Genomic DNA, 20,805 nt, shown 5'->3' with positions numbered 1-20,805 from the left:
CCTGGGGAGTGCAAAGCCACAGTCTCTCAAGTCTCTACAGTGGGTGGATTGCCCACTGTACCATCCTGGGGAGTGCAAAGCAACAGTCCATCAGGTGGATTACAGACTCCACTGATTATGGAGGAGGCATGTTGGCCAGAGTGCTTTGTGAAGCCCTGCCCGACACAGATCCGGCCCTGCCAATGGGCCAGCGGTGCTTGAGATGAAGGGCCCAGCGGAGCAGTTCCGAGACGGCGGTGCCCAGCGGAGCGGTGCTTGAGATGAAGGGCCCAGCGGAGCGGTGCTTGAGATGAAGGGCCCAGCGGAGCGGTGCTTGAGATGAAGGGCCCAGCGGAGCGGTGCTTGAGATGAAGGGCCAAGCGGAGCGGTGCTTGAGATGAAGGGCCAAGCGGAGCGGTGCTTGAGATGAAGGGCCCAGCGGAGCGGTGCTTGACAGGAAGGGCCCAGCGGAGCGGTGCTTGACAGGAAGGGCCCAGCGGAGCGGTGCTTGACAGGAAGGGCCCAGCGGAGCGGTGCTTGACAGGAAGGGCCCAGCGGAGCGGTGCTTGACAGGAAGGGCCCAGCGGAGCGGTGCTTGACAGGAAGGGCCCAGCGGAGCGGTGCTTGACAGGAAGGGCCCAGCGGAGCGGTGCTTGACAAGAAGGGCCCAGCGGAGCGGTGCTTGACAAGAAGGGCCCAGCGGAGCGGTGCTTGACAAGAAGGGCCCAGCGGAGCGGTGCTTGACAAGAAGGGCCCAGCGGAACGGTGCTTGACAAGAAGGGCCCAGCGGAGCGGTGCTTGACAGGAAGGGCCCAGCGGAGCGGTGATTGACAGGAAGGGCCCAGCGGAGCGGTGATTGACAGGAAGGGCCCAGCGGAGCGGTGATTGACAGGAAGGGCCCAGCGGAGCGGTGATTGACAGGAAGGGCCCAGCGGAGCGGTGCTTGAGATGAAGGGCCCAGCGGAGCGGTGCTTGAGATGAAGGGCCCAGCGGAGCGGTGCTTGAGATGAAGGGCCCAGCGGAGCCGTGCTTGACAGGAAGGACCCAGCGGAGCCGTGCTTGACAGGAAGGACCCAGCGGAGCCGTGCTTGACAGGAAGGGCCCTGTTCAGCCGTGCTTGACAGGAAGGGCCCTGTTCAGCCGTGCTTGACAGGAAGGGCCCTGTTCAGCCGTGCTTGACAGGAAGGGCCCTGTTCAGCCGTGCTTGACAGGAAGGGCCCTGTTCAGCCGTGCTTGACAGGAAGGGCCCTGTTCAGCCGTGCTTGACAGGAAGGGCCCTGTTCAGCCGTGCTTGACAGGAAGGGCCCTGTTCAGCCGTGCTTGACAGGAAGGGCCCTGTTCAGCCGTGCTGGACAGGAAGGGCCCTGTTCAGCCGTGCTGGACAGGAAGGGCCCTGTTCAGCCGTGCTGGACAGGAAGGGCCCTGTTCAGCCGTGCTGGACAGGAAGGGCCCTGTTCAGCCGTGCTGGACAGGAAGGGCCCTGTTCAGCCGTGCTTGTCTTGGCGGGGCCCTGTTCAGCCGTGCTTGTCTTGGCGGGGCCCTGTTCAGCCGTGCTTGTCTTGGCGGGGCCCTGTTCAGCGGTGCTTGTCTTGGCGGGGCCCTGTTCAGCGGTGCTTCTCACGGCGGGGCCCTGTTCAGCGGTGCTTGTCTTGTGTTCCTAGGGAACCAGATCTGGCCAATAATTCCTGCTCAGTCGCCATCCGACCTTTCGCTTGCGGGGCGTGGGTGTCCTCCGTCACACCCCAAATGGGGCTGGTGGGGCCCTCCTGGGCAGCTCGCCTGCTGCCGGACTTCTTCGCCCTGCTGCCCTTGCCCTCCTTGGCAGAATCTCTGGGGCCCTTGCCTCCCTTTGTGGATGGGCCAGGTGACAGTGCAAGGCTGGTGTCCTTGGGGGCAGCCGTCTCAGGCCTGTCGCGCCGGCCCTTCCCTTTTTTGGTTCTTTTCCGAGGGGGTGGGCTGGCTGTCCCCTTGCTGCTGGCCGATGTTCCTGCCCTAGGAGCTGGTGGACTCCAATAGCCCTGAACGATGGTCCTAGTAGGTGCAGGGCTTGTGTTGGCTGAGGTGCTGATTGGAGTCTTACGAGATGGAGGGGGTGGGTCAGTTGTTGGAAAGAGGTCATGGTTGGAAAGGAAAATCAATTTAGAAAGACAGGGACGGGTAGTTGTAGTGGGTATGGGAGTGGAGGAAGAGGATGTGGTTGTAGGTGAGTCAAGTGTGCTGTCTTTGGGTGCAGGTGCTTGTGACGGAGGCTGTCCTGAGGTGGATGGCTGTTGGGTGGGTGGCTGCCTGCGTTTGTGGGGTTTGGAAGAGGGGGTGACAGACACACTGGGAGAGGACACAGGGGACGTGTAAATGGCAGTGGGGGTGGTGACTGCACGTGTGCGGACTGTTCTGGTCGGTGTGGTGGTGATGGACGTACTGGCTGATGGTGGTGTGCATGCAGGTGTGAGTGGAGACGTCACAGGGAGGGAGGAGGGAGACGAGGAGGAGGGGGGCACAGAGGAGGCAGTGGCTGTTGGCATGTCTGCATGTGGATGTTGCTTGTGTGAATGCTTGTGTGATCTGTGGTGCTTATGTCTGGATAAGCTGCCCTTGGGTGTTGAGGTGTGTGCAGGCTGGTCTGTAGGTGTGTCTGGGATAGGCAGAGGAACAGGGGAGTGGGACTGGGTTGAGGAAGTTGGAGGGGGGAGGCTAGACACAGGGATAATTGCTGCCGTCAGTGCTGAGGCCAGAGCGTTGAACGATCGCTGATGGGCAGCCTGACCCGAATGAATGCCCTCCAGGTATGCATTGCTCCGATGCACCTCCCTTTATATCCCTTGGATGGCATTCAAAAGGGTAGACTGCCCAACAATGAGCGTCTGGAGGAGGTCAATGATCTCCGCACTGAGGGCAGCAGGGGTAACTGGGGCAGGACCTGAGGTGCCAGGGGCGAAGGAGATGGCCGGCTTCCTGGCCGAGCGGGCACGGGGCGAAAGCTGAGGGGCTGCTAGGAGGGCGGAGCTGGTGCGCTGGGTGGCGGCTGTACCTGTTGTTGCGGTGGGCACGGATGTTGCCGCCACCACAAGGGAGCTCCCTTCCGAGGACGTGTCGGTGTCGCTGACGTCTCCACGGGTCCCCGTTGTGGAGCTCCCCTCGCCCTCCGTCTCACTGGTTAAGTCCGAGTCGGTTGCAGGGCCCTCCGGGGCCATGTGAGATGCAGATCCCTCGTGCGCCGATGCCACTTCTCCTCCGCCTGATGATGCTAATGCACACATGAACAGGAAAACCAAAAAAAGGGGGGGGAGAAGAAAGAAAGACATGTTGAGTGCATGCATTGGTGGCACCGTTGGCGGAGAGGACAGACACAGAAGCCCCCTGCACTACGCCGCGCACTCGGGGTACACTACTCAATTATTGTGACTTGGCCTACAAGTCTATGGACAACAAATGCACACATAGGTGATCCCGGACCATGGATAGCTGTACTTAGCACCCTACAGAGGTGGGGGGGCGGGGGCACAGGGCCAAGCCTAACGGAGGGGCCTAGCCTACAGAAACCGCCCTGGCCTAGAGATAGCCACAGCCCTCTTCCCCCACCCAGACACCTCCACTGTGCGCTAATATAGCAGAATGTGCTGATACTCACCCCCTTGTGTCTGCTGTGATGTCCTCACGCGCCCATCCAAATCGGGGTAGGCCTCCGACAGGATCCGGGACATCAGGGGGGTCAATTGCCGACTGGCACCCCTCCTACATTGGGAGGCCATCCCCAGCAGAGCCTCGGCTGTCTTTCTGCTCCCGCGGCGGATGTCCTCCCACCTCTTGCGGCAGTGGGTGCCCCGTCTGTTGTGGACCCCCAGGGCCCAGACGTCCTTGGCGATGGCACGCCAAATGTCGATCTTCTGATGGGCGCTGACCTATGTGACATGTACAGGGTGGAAAAATAAATATCATCACTTTTCTGCATGGTCGATGTGAGTGGCCCCCCCTCCCCAACCTTGCCATGTGGTACATGATCTCATCTGTTGTGCGTTGCACTCCTCATTCGCTCCCCTCCCCACCATCTTACATCCACCCCACTTAACACAGGCATTGCCCATACTACGTGCTCCCTGTGTACTTACCTGTTGGTCTGGAGGACCGTAGAGTAGCGCATACTGGGGGAGGACCCCATCAACAAGTTTCTCCAATTCCTCAGATGTGAAGGCAGGGGCCCTTTCCCCAGTCGCAGCAGCCATTGTATCTTCCAGACCGAGGTCACAGCAGCACTTGCAGTATAGGTCCTCTCCTGTGGATGATCAGGTCTCGAGTGATTAAGCAGTTAGAAAATGGCGGTCACGCCCGCGGCGGTGCGTACCGCGACCGCCGGCGCACATCGTCATTGGCTCCTGAGACCCATAGGGTTCAATGTTAACCAATGCTGCTTTGCGCCGCGGTCTTCGACCGCCTACCGCCACGGTGTGCCACGCCAGCGCATTGACCTCACATCCCATTGTCACACTTCACAGGTCAGGCAGCCGCCATTTTAAGGGCCCACATGGCTTAATTTCTACTGCGTCACACAGGCCTAGGCCTTGCATTGCCACTCATACAAGCCATTCAATGCATATCGAATCGTGTTCTGTGCAAGCTGTGGTTACGTACCTGTGGGTTGCTTGACTCTGTGCTCCATGTTGTCCTTCCTAGGCACCGTCCGCTGGGACTTGCGAGGAGCTGGAGGAATGTTCCTGTGTACAGACCGCTGGTGGACCTGTCGACAATGGAAGAAAGACATGTCATACTGACATACAGACTTGACCGAGCCACTATACAGGAACTGTGTGCCCAGCTGGAGCCAGACCTGATGTCCCCCATTCGCCAATCCACAGGGATTCCCCCTCTGGTGCAGGTTCTGTCAGTACTCCATTTTTTGGCAAGTGGATCATTCCAAACAACAGTGGCCATATCATCAGGGATGTCTCAGCCTATGTTTTCTAAGGTTTTGTCCAGAGTGTTGTCTGCCCTGATGAAATACATGCGGAGCTACATTGTTTTCCCTGAGGTGGGCGATTTGGCTACAGTGAAGGGTGATTTCTATGCCCTTGGACATATCCCCAACATCATTGGTGCCATTGATGGGACCCATGTGGCTTTGGTTCCCCCCAGTGGAAGTGAGCAGGTGTACAGGAACAGAAAAAGTTATCATTCGATTAATGTCCAGGTGGTCTGTTTGGCTGACCAGTACATCTCCCATGTAAATGCCAAGTTCCCTAGGTCAGTGCATGACGCGTACATCATGCGAAATAGCAGCATCCGTTATGTGATGGAACAGCTAAGAGACACCGTGTGTGGCTAATAGGTGACTCTGGTTACCCCAACCTGTCGTGGCTACTTACCCCAGTGAGGAATCCCAGGACAAGGGCAGAGGAACGGTACAATGAGGCCCATGGGCGAACTAGGAGGATTATAGAAAGAACCTTCGGCCTCCTGAAGGCCAGGTTTAGGTGCCTGCATATGACAGGTGGATCCCTAATGTACTCACCAAAGAAGGCGTGCCATATCATCGTGGCCTGCTGTATGCTTCACAACCTGGCTTTGCGATGCCAGGTGCCTTTCCTGCAGGAGGATGGTCCAGATGGTGGTGTTGTAGCAGCTGTGGAGCCTGTGGAGAGTTAAGAGGAGGAAGACGACGGGGACGACACAGACAACAGGGACACAGTGATACAACAGTATTTTCAGTAGCACACAGGTACGAATCAACCACTCCATTTTACATTTACTTAAAGTCTCCTGCCTCTCTACTGTCTGAGTTCCCCCCCAGTTCCTGTTAACTGAGTTGTGACTTTCCCTTCCGTTTTCTGAGCTGTGGGCCCCACTGCGTGACCTCTGCTTTGTTTGCCCATGGACTACAGCTGTGTGACAGTGGTATGTTGTCATCACAATGTAACTGAACATTTCTGCACCGTTATGTCTAATACATTTGTTCAAAATACAAGCAGACTCCAGATTTTTTAAGTGCAATAAGTGATTTAATTGAAGTGCTACATTTAGGAACATGATTGTAAAATGGTGATGGTGGAGTAATGTCCATGGCAGAGTCCAGTTCTCAGTCTCACAGGTGCATTGTCCATATGCCTGTGGAAGGATGGAGCAGGGGCAGTTCAAGGTTGGACAGGGTGACAATGTGGGACAGTGGGATGACATCAGGGGGTATCGTTTGCTGGCGGGGGTCTTGGCATCCTACTCTGTCTTCTTGTGAGATCTCAGGTTCCGCTTGCGAGGTGGTTCTTCTTCTGCAGGAGGTGGGGTTCTAGTGGCCTGTCGTTGTGTGGGGGCCTCCTGTCCACTAGCGCCGGCGGAGGTGGTAGGCTGTTCCTGGTCCAGGCTAGTGACGGGGGCCCTTTGTGGTGCCACATGGTCCCGCAATGTGGTGACTATCTGGTTAAGGGCCACGACGATGGTCCCCATTGCGGAACTAATGTTCCTCAGTTCCTCTCTGAACCCCATGTACTGTTCCTCCTGCAGTACCTGGATCTCCTGGAACCTGGCCAGTACCGTAGCCATCGTCTCCTGGGAGTGGTGGTATGCTCCCATGATGGAGGAGAGGGCCTCTTGGAGAGTCGGTTCCCTGGGCCTGTCCCCCCCCCTGTCGCACAGCAGCCCTCCCAGTTCCCCTGTTTCCTTGGGCCTCTGTCCCCTGGACGGTGTGCCCACTACCACTGCCCCCAGGTCCCTGTTGTTGTTGGGGTGGTGGGTCAACCTGGGTGCCCTGTAGTGGTGGACACACCGCTGATTGAAGTGTCCTGGAGACAGAGGCATGGGCCCGCTGGGTGGGAGCTGTGCTGGTGTTCCCAGAGGGGGTTGGGTCTGGTGTAGCCTGTGGCTGTCTGTGGGGAACCGACTGTCCTGAGGTCCCCGATGGGCCGGGCTGGTCATCTGGGTCCAGGGAGACAGAGCTGCTGTCATCACTGGGGGCCTCTTCTGGGGGTGGGATGGACATCTCTGGACCCTCCGTGGCGGTGTGGTGGCATTCGGGTCCTGCAGGGGTATAAGAGTATGGTTATTGCTTCTGTGTGTGGCATTTCGTGTAATGGGTGGGTGGCCGTGTACCCCAGTGCTGGCATTCCCTTGTGGGGGCTTTTGTGACGGTGGCTTGTGGGGGTGATGGGTGTGTGCAGTGGGCATGCTTTGGGGATGGGTGTCCATGCTTTGGGGACGCATGCAGGGCTAGGTTTTGGGATGGGTGGGATGTGATGGTGAGCCATTTGCAAGGAGTTGGTGTGATGGGGGTGGGGGTGAGGGTGGGGGTATGATTTGGCATGCAGGTGGGGTGGGGGGAATGAAGTAGTGACTTACCAGAGTCCATTCCTCCGCCTACTCCTGCGAGGCCCTCAGGATGCAGGATGTGCAAGACTTCCTCCTCCCATGCTGTGAATTCTGGGGGAGTAGGTGGGGGTCCGCCGCCAGTCTTCTGCACCGCGATGTTGTGCCTTGATACCATGGAACGCACCTTCCCCCGTAGGTCGTTCCACCGCTTCCTGATGTCGTCCCGATTGCGTGGATGTTGTCCCACAGCGTTGACCCTGTCCACTATTCTTTGCCATAGCTCCATCTTCCTGGCAATGGTGGTGTGCTGCACCTGTGCCCCGAAGAGCTGGGGCTCTACACAAACTATTTCCTCCACCATGACCCTGAGTTCTGCGTCAGTGAACCTGGGGTGTCTTTGGGGTGCCATGGGGTCGTGTGGATGAGGTGAGGGGTGGTGTATGTGTTGTAGAGTGTGGTGAGTGTGGTGGTGTATGGTGTTTTGTGCGTGGAAATTGTGTGGGTGATGTTGTGATTTGCCTCTGTGTGATGGTCTACTCTATGCTGTGCTCTCTCTCTCTGTCCTTCAGTCGCAATTGTGGTCGTAAGGGTTTCTGGGTGTGTGTGTTTTATATTTAAATGGGTGTGTGGGAGTGGTGTGTGTATGTGTCTCAGGTGTGTGTATTTTGATTTGTCCAATGTGGTAGTGGTTTGTAAAGGTGTGTGTATTTTGAGCGCGGCGGTGTGTACCGCCAAAGGAATACCGCGGTTGAAAGACCGCTGCGGGGATTTGTGGGTCAGAATGGTATGGGCGTATTTCTGTTGGCGTGACGGTGGAGGTTTGGTAATCGCCAGTTTCCCGCTGACCTTTGGTGTGGCGGACTTTTGTTGTTGTCGGGTTTTTGGCGGTTTGCCAGTTGCGGGTCAGAATGGCTTAATTCAGGTAGACATAATAGGATAAAGGAAAGCCTCACTAGAAGGCACCAAGGTTTGGAATATGGAGAAACTAGGCTAGAGGATTTAAAGCCATTTGTAAGCCTTAACCTCTCCTGGGACAGGACTACAATATGTCCTCTGAAATGACCCTCAATCGAAACCACGATCAACCTCAGTAATAGAACTGAAGTCACTAGATATGAAGACGTAAATAAAGGCTACGAGGTTCCTAATTAAAAGGTAGGATGTCCACATCACTACTGTCCTCTTCCGCACAAGAGCGCCTGACAGAATTTGTATATGATCAGCAGGGAACATAAGGCTGATTTTCTGTACATTCCACTCTCTCCAAAGCCGTTCAAGGTAACTCCAAAAAATGGATGATATCAACATTGCAGTGACTCTCCAACAACATAAGACCTTCAGCAGAAAAACAGGTGCCCTCATGGTCAGAACGTTTTCATGAGCGTCAAAAAAAATTAGTACCAGTGTTGAAGTTACTAGTGGATGCAAGACTGAAAATCCTGTTGGCACCTTGGTACCTGAAGCCACCCAAGAGGGAACCAGAAGTCAAAATAGCCAACACTGCCTACCTGAAAGCTTCCACCCGACTGGGTCAGCCGCAGTAGACAGAAAATAGGGTCTGGCAATACTGCCCATTGAGCTAGAACAGAGCCACGCTCTTGCAACGGTCTCATGTGCTCCCGAACAGGAAAAAAATCCAAAGACACCAGCAAGGTCAGGGTTAGGGAATGGACCTTCCAACTAGGCATTCTGTCCCATGACCAGGAGCGGCACTGAGATGAAGGGGAGTCCCTAATTTGGTACATCTCGTAATCCGCATGGGAGGTCTTTATTAGAATAGAAACCTTTCTTCTAGGCAGTCTCAAGAGCAGGATATGGAAAGGCGATTACTAAGTTAGTCATTGCAGGACCGAGGCAAAAGGAAGACCTCTCCCGTCACTCATTAGCCATCTAGTGCATGAAGCTGTAACCATAACCACTCCAAGAGATGTGTTCAGAATCTAAACTTCAAAGGCAGACATGATGGGGATCAAAAAATGATCACAGAGGAGCAACATCGTTTAGTTTATGGTTTTGCCAGAGGTGCACATTTATCTATAAAAAAAGAACTGCAACTACAAACTGAAGTGAAAATGTGAACTGTGTAAAGCAACTGATGTCAGAGCAACCGGGTGGCACCATATATGGCTCTTTGATATCCTACCTGGGGAGGCACCAGAGTCAATCTGGGGTCATGGTACTCCCTGTTGGCGCAGGCACGATATTAAAACTTTACTCGATACAGTCAGACACTTGGGGGATTGGAAAGGTGAAAATCAGCTAGTAAATGTATCCATCAAAAAGTGACCTGAGCAGTAAATGGTGCCTCAAAGTAAACTGGTAGAGAAACAATCTGATTGAGAAAGCAATGTAAGATGTTTACATATTTCAATATCTTTTTGAGCAGATGAAGACAGAGTCATATGCGGTGTATCTTTTAGACCGATTTGACCACTATCGCTCTGAAAATACATTTTACACAGCTAATATAGCAGTGGTTAAAACAGTTTAGCCTCTAATATGCTAGTCAATTTAAGCAGATCATATTACAACTCACATTTTCTAAAACTGTGAGCTCACTGGCTCCATTTGTGGTTAGATGCACGTTTGTCTAGTCAATGAAGAATTGCACAAAAATAGCTACTGAACAAAGTGGCCCACAAGGCTGCAATACATCTCTCCTGGAAATTTAAGTTATTTCAATAGTTTGGTGAAAGCAAAAAAATTATTCTACAAACATATATCAGTATGAAGACAAACAAGACTTCCTCCGCTACGAAAAAAGGTTGAATTCAATAAGTGGGGCTGAGTGTGTATTCATCTATTGATTACTTTGTTGATACTAGCAAAATGGTCTTTCCTTGAAGAACCTAAAACTGCCCTTTTTGATGCCTGCATTAACACTAATTAAAATTTGACCAACTTGTCTATTTAAAGTGACAGTGAACAAAAACATTTAAGAAAACAAGCACTCACTGTACCTGGTTCTTGGCTGCAACGCCAATAGTTCTGTTTTTGGATCCAAAAGATATAACTGCCCTGAAAGGAAAAAAAAGACAAAAATTGAACAACTTGTCAACATTCTCATTGACTGTTACTTACATGGTTTGCAGCATATTCTACAACGCTGAAGTAAATACCGCACAAGCACTCTGTATGAAACAAGATTGGCAAAGCCAAGAAGACACCTTTTCGTTTTGCCAGTGCAGACCTACTGATTGAACAATGCTTTTTGCTGATTCTATTCCGCATTGGTAAAAAGAAAAAAAGAAAAAAAAAAAAAATGAATGTTTGCTGCTGATTATCAGCATCCGCCAAAAAAAAAAAATGCCACGGCAAAGTCATTAACCCGGCTTTATGTAATTCACTAAACCATGCACATATGATTTGTGCACATTAGCTGGACCTATTAATAGTGCAGAGCCAATGGAAGTGGCTTATCCCAAATTGCCACACTTAACAGATTAAGAGAGTTTAAAGTTTAAATTAAACATTAATTTATATGAAAAACAGCCTATTTTCACTTATTCATATTCTATACTACCCGTACTTTTTACTTATCTAATATTAGTCAAGTTTGTGCCTATCGCTTTAACTATGCGCAAGTGTTGTTTGTCATTGGGTTTTCACTGGGTGGCACAATTTACATTCAAAAGAAGTGTTATACACTGTTAGTGTATTTTCCTAGTATTAGCTGTATTTGTATCCAGATAACCTTTTAGTTGTATTATTTACAATGTAAATAATGGCTTGCCAGCAGTCCTTGTCTTTCAGTTTACCTTAGGGAACAAATAGAACCTCAAGCAGATGTGTGGAATTCCTATAGCCTGGCTCCAAAGATTGGGGTCAAAGACAGGTTGTCTGGTCTATTTTGTACTTGGGACAAGTAGGCTCAACTCACTGCAGCACAAACCCTTTGCCTGCCCGTTTACGTACCACATTATGGATCAGGGAATGACATTGTCCGTTGTTAAGGTAATAACTCTGTCTATATTTTAATGCTGTTCAAACTTGTATTTATGGTTCATTATTGCAATGCCTTTACTATTAGGGTGAGCACTCCAAGGAAATGTTGTAAACTCGAGCTGCACTTCCGACAGTGGTCCCAGTATAAAAATATGTACACACGTTTGCAAAGTTTAACAATATAAAGCCAAGTATAATGCTCCAAGGACACTCTCGGATTAGTTCCAAACATTTGCAGAAGCTTGAAAACAAGACTGAAGAGTCTGCTTTCAAACTGAATGTTCACAAAAATGTAACTTAGGAAAAAACATTTTACTAAACTACTGTGAAATTTTAGGTATCCTTCCTTTGACACATCATATATTAAAATGTATTGATGCATGCTAGTATTCCCAAAAGTATTCTTCTGGAAAAAACAGTGCAACCAGCTTAAAAAATAAAAAAATATGGGAAACATAAAAAACAATCACTGGTAAAGCCAACAGGTCTGACATTGGTGGTCAGGCTTTTGGTTTTGTCAATGCATATCTTGCTTTGACATTGTTTTTATGAATCGATTGTTGTGGGAGCTGCCAGGCCCTCACAATTATGAGCACTGGCAAAAAGCAATGTTTTTTGGTCTCAAAACGCACACATTAACACAGTAGCTTCTGGCACTGGACTAAGCTTTGCGTGGTATGCGCCTTGTGAACTAACAAAATGCGGTCACTCACAGTGGAGCTTATATATATATATATATATATATATACACACACACACACACACACACATCTACATACACACATACATACATATATACACACACACACATATATACACATTACCTACAGGCAGTCGCCAGTAGGTAGCTATAGTTAAGACCGTGTTTCCATAGGAAAAGCGTTTATTAACTTGTCTATAGCTTTGGTGCCGTCAGACAGATCTTCACAAAATTTTCCCAAAAAAGTGTGCTAGTAATTCTTGCTGCACATGCAACGTTTTGTGGTGATCTGTAAAGTAGGGGCCGAGGAAGAAAAAAAAAAAAAAAAGGGGGGGCGTGGAGTGTTTCCCCCATGTTACTTCCCATAGGAGTTTTGAACACAACTACAGCCCGAACCGCTGGGTGAATTACACCAAATTTAGCAGAATGGAAGATGTGCTCCGCTGATTTTGAGTTGTGTTATTTGGTGTAAATCCGTTCAGTAGCTGTTGAGAAGTTTAAGGAAATCCAAATGTGTAATTCTAAGGCCACTGTTCCTCCCAGACGACTTCGCGAAAAATGAGCTTGTGCAGGGAAAGCAGAGCTCTGATTGGCTGCCAACACTTCAACCAGGAAGTGTTGACAGCCATCTAGGAACTGTAATTCAGCTGAATCCCTAACCAAATACAGGGGGGGGGGGGGGGGGTAAAAGAGAGCAGGACATGAATACCCTGACCCTCTAGCTGTGGTCAAGGAGTCCCTTAGGGACCCTGCCAGGCAAAAAAGTATTAAAAAAACAAAAAACATTGTTTGCAAACAGTGAAGAAAAAAAAGAACTGCAGGATCCTGCACTTTTTCCCCCCTCAAGCCCCCAGGTGGTCCATGTCCTGAGAGTATGCAGTAATTTAAAATAAAATGGAGGGGGTGCACGGGTCCTCCCTCCAAAGGCTTATTTATGCCCCAGGGATCTCCACCTCCCCAGGGGCTTAAAGTAAATAGTATGTTGGGGGGGGGCATGTGCCCCCCCCACACCCTTACCTTATGACTACCACCTCCCCGGGGCAAAATATGTGAATTATAATAGGGAGTTACTGAAGTTCCCACCCCCCGGGGAATGCCACCAACACCCACTCCCCCAACCCCCCGCCCCCCGTACCGCACCCCATGGACCACCACCTCCCAGGGTAAAATACTAGAATTATTATTTTTTTTTTTTAAAGAGTGTGACCACCCCTGTGACATAGCAGTTTGCTCTGACTCGGTGGGAGCTTTGACAGCTCACGACAAGTCAGAGCAAACACTCCGGTTCCAGCACACAAGAGCTGTCAAAGTGCTCCAGACCACCGGAAGCAGGGGTTTCAACTCTTTCCCTGCCCGCAGAGATGCAGGAAAAGAAAGAAATGAAACGATTGCTTCTGCACACAGGGAGCTGCATGTTTAGCAGCTCCCTGCATGCAACAGCAAAGCCGGCCTCCCGCAAGAGGAGGGGAACCGTGTGGGACTGCGGGGGGCCTTGAGGCTCTCCCCAGGGTCCCCATCATGCACAATGGGTGCCCCAGGAGACATGGCTGGGCCCCGGGGCCGAAATTGGCCCAAGGACAGAGGACCATGTAGCCCCACTCCCCCACTGAATTGTGGTGTGCCCTGGGGAATTGAGTCCCCGGGGCTGAAATCAGTCCGGAGAGAGGGGCCACGTGGCTCCCCTCCACCGTTTGCATTAATATTGATAGGTGTTCCTGTCTTTTGCCAGGATGATGGACAGCTTACAAAAAGGCCTGCAGTGCATTTGCAGCTGATTATGGTGGCATGTTATTTATTGTGGTGAATATGAAGACAGCTCCACAAAACAAAGAAGCACTTACATCATAAAGATGAGGGAAGGAAGGACCCTGGTTTGTTGGAAATGTACATCTTTGTAGTCTCGTTGGACTCTCTATGGAAGGATTCATGTTATCACAGAATTTTGGAGAAAGATGCACAAGTCAATCCCTTTGCCAAACACACACAAGGCAGCGGAAAACATTTCCTCGTAGTCCACTACCCTGCTTTAATGTAGAATACGTACTGGATATTTACCCAAGCAGGAAGAAAGAACTCCACTTGTATAGTTATTTTGTGCAAAACTCTGGACTTCTGTTGGATAAAAGGGCAGGTGGGGTTTGTTTTGTGGCCGAATCACTCACATAGCTACTGACACACCTACAGACACTCACACCACCTCACAGATGCACTCAACACTCAGACTCTCATGCACTCACACACAGACGCACTCAAGACTCATGTACCTACTCTCACAGTCCCATGCACTCACTGACAGACCTACTAAGGTACTCATGCACACACTCACAGACCCACTCAGAGACTTATGCATTCAGGGTTGGGTGGTTACACGGGGTTGTTCGCAGGGCATGGCTGCACACAGCCGAAGACACAACATTGTATTATTGACAGGAATATAAAAATCAGTGCAATAGAGTTTTTGTAATAATGACTTGTCCTCTGGATTTCATGAGCGAAGCAATTAGTGAGGTAAGTGATAGATAAAAAGCCAATGTGATCGTAATGCAATATCTTCCACTATTTTGTTAACACAAAAAGACAACTTGTTTAAAGGCAATGGCCCCTGCATAGTAAATAGGCATGTTACCATGCTGTTATGCCCTACTGTGTGTATATTTGGTGTCCTGACTTTATTTTGGCCCTGGCATCATGCTAATCTAATCGTATGTGCAGAGGCCTGTGCCTGTCCTTTAATGTGAGAGGTCTTGGGCCTGTCCTGTGACCTGGAAGGGCATGGAGAAGTGAGGGATGGAGGCAGTGCTGCCTTTGGTTAGTTAGGAGCTGCTAAATAGTCTGCTTGATCACTGCTATTTGGTGGATATATGGGCGAAGGGTGGAAACTGCAATCTGTTGCAAAACGTAAGAAAGCCTCTAGGTGAAGGTGGCCCTTTTGTCTTTCCCTGATACTCCTTCAGGTGAGCTAATGACTGGCAGGTGCAGATACCTCACACCTTTTTGCCTCTGTTGCGGGTGCTCGGGAATTGCACAAGAAGCTGTTTAGAACAGAATCTAAATCTTTGAAAGGTAGAACATTTACTGTCACCATGCTATTTAAGTAGTTAAGCACTGTGATAACCATAATTTTTATGGTTTAAATTTTACCTCATGTTAGGAACTTAAGGGGTCGACTTTCTCATACATGAGGTAACTTATTTCATAAAGTCTCCTTATTTATTAATTCAATAACATCATTAAAGGCGATGCCAAGATATTTTATAAAGCCTGACAGCCAAAACAGCCAAGTGGGCAAAATACATCTCTAGTACATATTGTTATCAGTGGTATGTATTCCATTTTATCTCTGTTTAGTGTTTAACATAAATATTGATTTCTCACTTGCTTACAAGGTTGAAATAGCAGAGGTAGTATGTTCAGTGAAAATAGAAGATGTTGTTGGCACAGAACGTAGATTTTATTGAGGCTCTGATTAAAAGTAGATTCCTGTAGTGTTTTTATTATTGTTAAATGGAGAAAGAAGGTTACTTACTAAAAAGTAAAGTACTGATGTAAGAGGTCTGCCCTGCTGAGTAACTTGTTTGAGGATGAAAGGTTCGGCTATAGCACCACTTGTCCCAGCTCTGGCAATCGGGTTGTACAAGGTCATTGCCATTTTAATTAAGTTAGTATGCATTTTAATTTATTAAGGATTACCTTGCGAATAGGCAAAGCAACTTAATCAAATGCCTTTTCAGCATCAAAGGCAATTGCCACTGCTGGTTAGTGGCATAGATTGTCCTTCCTGGAACATAACAAAATAACCTTGCATTGTCATTGGAATACCTGTTATTCCTGAAACCTGACTGACTGAAATCTATTCCTCAAGAAGGTTGACTAAAACCTTAGCACAGATTTTACACTGCTGAGGGTAAAAAACAGTTTAATGTATTTTTTTTTTTTAGGAAAGATTAGAAGTGTACTTACTTTCTGGATAATAAATATAAGAGCTTCTGCAGCAGAACATTTGAATTTGCCTGAATTTCTATAGTACTGGAATATTTCTAAAAAAGAGGATTTGATATGATCCCAGAAAGACTTATAGAAATTAGGTATGAAGCCATCATCCCGCATTGGAGCTTTGCCATGTTTTTCCCCCAGGAACTGCTGTGAGCTTCAATGAAGTGACCATTTAAAATCAACCTCTCCAGATCTGAGAAGAAAAGGGGATTAAGATCAATCCGATATTTTTTCACACTCAACAAAGTTTATATTCTTGTCTTCGAATACAAGTCAGTACAGGCGGTTTAAAAGATATCAGCAATTTCATGTGGTTCTGTGTGAGTTTTCCCAGACTTGTCTTCAATTGACAAGTTCTGCTTCACGTGTTTAAGTTTCAAGTAGGAAGCCAATAATTAAACCGCTTCGCTGTGCTCACAATCTTTCATTTGTTGATCTAGATGAAAGCTCTTGAATTTAGGATTCTATTATATTTAGGGTTTTAGTACCTTGTTTTTGGACTTTCTCTAGTAACCTAGGTTTCTAATTATTTTCTGTAGGTTATCCCAGTTTGCATTTAATACAATTAAAATAAGTATCTAACAGATTATTTAAAAAAAAATAACTTTAAATTAGTTGGTTGTTTTTAAATTATTAATTAAATTAATTGGGATATTGCATAAACTATAGTTCTGGAGAACCTTCAGTTCCCTGCACCTCCTCTTTAGACATAACATGTAGGAAAACTAACTCCAAATCCAGTAACCACTTTTCATGATTGCACTTATTGTAAACAGGATACAAATCGTGGTCTGTATTTACCCCCCATGTCCTTGCTCCAACTCGAATTAACTACTAGGCATGGCCTTCAGCTGTGACACCAGACACAGGGCTTCCACATCCTGTGTTCCGGAAAACTGCATGGACCTGTAGTAGTATAACAATCTTGAATGGAGAACTACTTAGTACAGAGCAAAAAAGGAGTACTCATCAGAACCAACGTCACCACCACAGGGACGTAAACATTGCTTCTAAGATATTGTCATTGTCTAAAACTCTTAAAACACAGATTTATTTGCACCCGTGCATCTTTATGACCTTCCAAATCTAGAAAAATTGAGTCAGTTCTCTTAGGACACTCCCCGTCCAGCACTGCACCATAGGGGGTGCTCAGGTACCACAATAAAAAAAAAAAAAAAAAAGTCTACGTTTGCGGCACAGAGGCGAACTTCATCCTCCTACCACGTGAGTAAGGTGTTCCTTACCATTGGAAGCTAACAGAAGTGACTTTGTTCATCCGGTATTTGGCAACATACCCTGTTTCGACACGCTGCCACTTGTTAGCGTAACTGGGAACGCCACCTCCCCCCCCCCCCCCCCCCAACTTCCTCCTCCTCCCCTGATTACTAACTGCAAATGATATACCAAGTCGAACAGCCAAGGGATGAAACACCAGTAGCAGCTGTGCTGTGTACATAGTCGCTGATCTGCACCAGGTGCCCTGCAAGTTTCATTAACTCTACTTGGGTACAACGAGGAAGATGGGGCACAGAAGGGGCAGTAAAGCTGCCAACGGACAGCAGAAGGAGCTCTAAAGTCTGCTGTGGGAATAACATTCAAAGATTTCGAGAAACGTCAACACGTGATAACACCTAAGCAATCAGATATCTCGCAATAGAGAATAAAATAAAAATATAAGCTTTAAAGGGTAGTAAATATTGCCTTTGTGACGTGAATTGTGCTATCTGGACATAACGTGGGTATTAACCATTTAACAGCAGCGCGGGGATCAAAGTACGTCATTTGTTATTTTCTTAGAACCTGCATTATGCCTTCGAGTTGACACCAACCTCTTTCTTCTCAGCCAATATATAAACTGGCACAGCTAATGGAACTGGTTTGTTTTCTACGGGGATCAAACCGCCCTCTCGTCGCCATCAGTATTCCACTGGCCACCAATATTCCCCCATCACGAGGCCATCCCTTTCCGTAAGCATCCACGCATCTCATTTCGCCATAACTAGCTTAGTCGCCTTCCACGAACAATGTATTCACTCCCAAATCGACACCAGTGTTCCCTTTTCGTAAGTGTAGTGCAGCACCCTTCTACATGAAGCAAAGCATCCTCTCACCGGCAGTGGAACCTCTCCCATGTGCGGTGCAACCTCCTTGCAAGGGTTTCAACCTGCAATGCTCAGTTCAGACTATCTGGAAAATTCCAGTGGAGTCTCGCTGAGAACGGAGGAGTAGGTATGACAGGCTCCTGGCCGTGAAAACCGCCGCCTGTAAGTGGCAGCCGAGCTGCGGCATGTATAAGCAAAGATTTCTACTGGTGCCGGTACCCATGCCCATCCCCATCAATGACAGATAACACTCACGGGGTGCATCGATCGCTAAACTCGTTGGCCACGGTCTCGATGCCGCCACCACGCGCGATGGCAACGTGACAATTCTGGAAGCCCAAGTCAAAGCCGACAACCGACATGACGACAGCTGATCCCGAAGCGATGCCACTGGAAGACCACAGCAAGAGCCTCGTCCACTAACACGTTCAGTTGCCCACCCCAAGCACTTTCCCTTCACCACTGATCCCCGATCAGTAGCAGCTCGTGTCGTGAACGAGCCGCCTTTAACAGCTCGCTACGGATCTGCACGAACTTTCCAGAAGCCGCTACCCGAGTTCCACGTGCGCCGGCCCCTTCCGTCGTCTCGAGCCTTCTGGAACTAACTTGACCAATAATTGCCGTAGCTGAGCGTGACACGGGGCGTTGTCAAGGAAACAGGACGCCGGGTCCTGTCTACCAGCTGATGCTGAGGTCTCGGAGCACCCACCAGGGAATTACAGCGCAGTAAGAGCCCCGCCTGCTCGCTGTTCAAACTCCGCCCAATGTCTGCACTGCTCAAAGCCCCGCCTTATGCTCCTCCTCACGTACAGCGCACAGATTTCACTGCTGCTCAGCGCCTTCCCATTTCCAATAACGACCTTCGTGGCTCCCAAAGAATCTCATCTTCATTGTGTACCAGTTGCGGCGCTCAGGTTACACAGCCTATTCGAACCCATTCAAAGCCTTAGCATGCATCACTATGTGGCTAGGTACTGATAAAATGCGCACACTTTTCTCATGGAGGGCAATTCACCAAAAGGCCAGGGGTAGCGTAAGTGACATCAGGGGCGTAGGAGACAATACATTTCTGGGGGGGACAGGGACAGCCTTGGGGACTTTCAATCAACCCTATACAAATCGCTTGTTGTTTGCGAACTGCAGGCTCCGATAAATATACACAATCATATATATTGGAAGTGAAATAGGGAGAAAGGAAGGCATGTTTTCGCAGTCTGAAAGTATCTTTTATTGTTATTTACATTCACAAAGTAATTAGCTCAAATGTGAAAATAACATGTTGATTAACCTTGCATCTTCATGCACCAAGGAAATAAAGGTAGGAGGGTAAAAATGAAGAACATATCCTTTGCTCCCCACACCCATCATGCCCCTCGCCTCATGCCAATTGGAACCGCACTGGAGATATCAAAAGCGATTAGGTACAACAGCTGTAAACTGTGCTCGGAAACCATAGCTCTAATAACACTTCTACTCCTGTGTGTGATCTTGGGAAGCTCATCTCCACATAAGTTATAACTAGAAGCATTGCAACTGAAGACGCTCTTGGAGTTACAGGCTATATAAACATGGATTCTTTATTCTCTGTATAAACTGCAGTCACTAACTTATTTAGAATCAGCTGTTTGTGATGCACCAAGTCACTGTGTATAAAGAAAAGACATTCACTGAATATAAAGAAAAGACATCAGAAAATTACTATGATAGGGTTATTACAGTCAAGTTCTGACATTACAATGCCTTCTGCCAGAGCTAGCAGCCAAGGTGAAAGGCAGATCTGGTCACAGAGCATAATTAATGCAGCTGTTTAAAGCAAAACATGGAATGTTGCTTTTCTTTCTTCTGCTCTACTGTAATAGCTTGGAATGACAGAAGCTATGCACTAAGGTTTTAAGTGGTTTGTGGGAAAGTTGGTGGTGTGACCATGTATTATATGGGGTAAAATACCCCCTCTGCACATAAGGATATTGCAAGTCACCTTGAAGTTCATACCTTATAAACAAGCATTGGCAAAGCCAATAGGTCTCACCTATGCAAGTTCTATTGCCTTTGCCAATGTGTTTTAGCCATGCTGTACACTAGTAAGACTACTATTCAGCATGGCTCAAAGTTAATGGCATAAAGGAGAATGATGTGTCATTGACTGGTGTGGCGTAGTGTCATGGAATAAGTAGAGTGTCCTAGAATGGAGCAGTAAACTAACTTTAAAGGAACAGGGGTCCCTTGAATAAAATTCAACACCACTCCCATAAACAATGATATTAATATAGTATGCAAATGGAATGTTTCATGCATTTATTCAATCAAAATATAAAAGATCAAATGTAGTGGGAAAACATCAACAGGGGAAATCAAGAAAGACTGGTATTCCGGCATTACAATGTAAAAAATAACCTATATAGTACAGTGGTTCGGAGGAGGCTGGCCTGGTTTGTAGTGGGTACCTATGGTACTTACACCTTATACCAGGTCCAGTTATCCCTTATTAGTGAAATGTATGCAGTGTCTAGAAGCCAGGCTCTCTAGGGGTAGCTGTATCTGAGCAACCAAGGCTTATCTAGGAGACAGGCAAAGCTCATGCAATACCACTGTAATCAAACAATACTCACACACATGAAAGAAAATACTCAGTGTTACAAAAATAAAGGTACTTTATTTTAGTGACACAAATGCCAAAAATACCATAGAGACTATACTCCCTTAGGAGTTAAGTAATACACCAATTATATACACTAGTATGAAGCAATATCAATAAAAACAGTTACACAAACAGTGCAATTAGTGAAAATCACAATGGTT

General features: G+C 48.3%; 1 protein-coding gene across 3 annotated transcripts in view; it reads right to left on the bottom strand.

The window, feature by feature from the left end:
• The window catches only part of HSPH1 (heat shock protein family H (Hsp110) member 1), a 571,713-nt gene extending 552,989 nt beyond the window's left edge, over positions 1-18,724 (bottom strand). For 2 of the 3 annotated variants that reach the window (XR_011194596.1, XM_069202180.1), the window contains exons 1-2: positions 18,262-18,724; positions 10,227-10,284 (exon numbers count right to left, since the gene is read on the bottom strand). Coding sequence is in view for 1 of the 3 variants with exons in the window: in XM_069202180.1 (XP_069058281.1) it covers positions 10,227-10,284; positions 18,262-18,368 (165 nt within the window). In the remaining 2 variants the exon portion in view is untranslated. Of the gene's footprint in view, positions 1-10,226; positions 10,285-17,733 lie in introns of all 3 variants that reach the window. The other variant, XM_069202181.1, reaches the window with a different exon arrangement.
• Positions 18,725-20,805: the final 2,081 nt, after the last annotated feature.

The sequence above is a fragment of the Pleurodeles waltl genome, chromosome 8 (genome assembly GCF_031143425.1).
Source record: "Pleurodeles waltl isolate 20211129_DDA chromosome 8, aPleWal1.hap1.20221129, whole genome shotgun sequence".
NCBI lineage: Eukaryota > Metazoa > Chordata > Amphibia > Caudata > Salamandridae > Pleurodeles > Pleurodeles waltl.
Note: the sequence above shows the minus strand (reverse complement) of the source record. Positions and strands in the feature narration are given on the sequence as shown.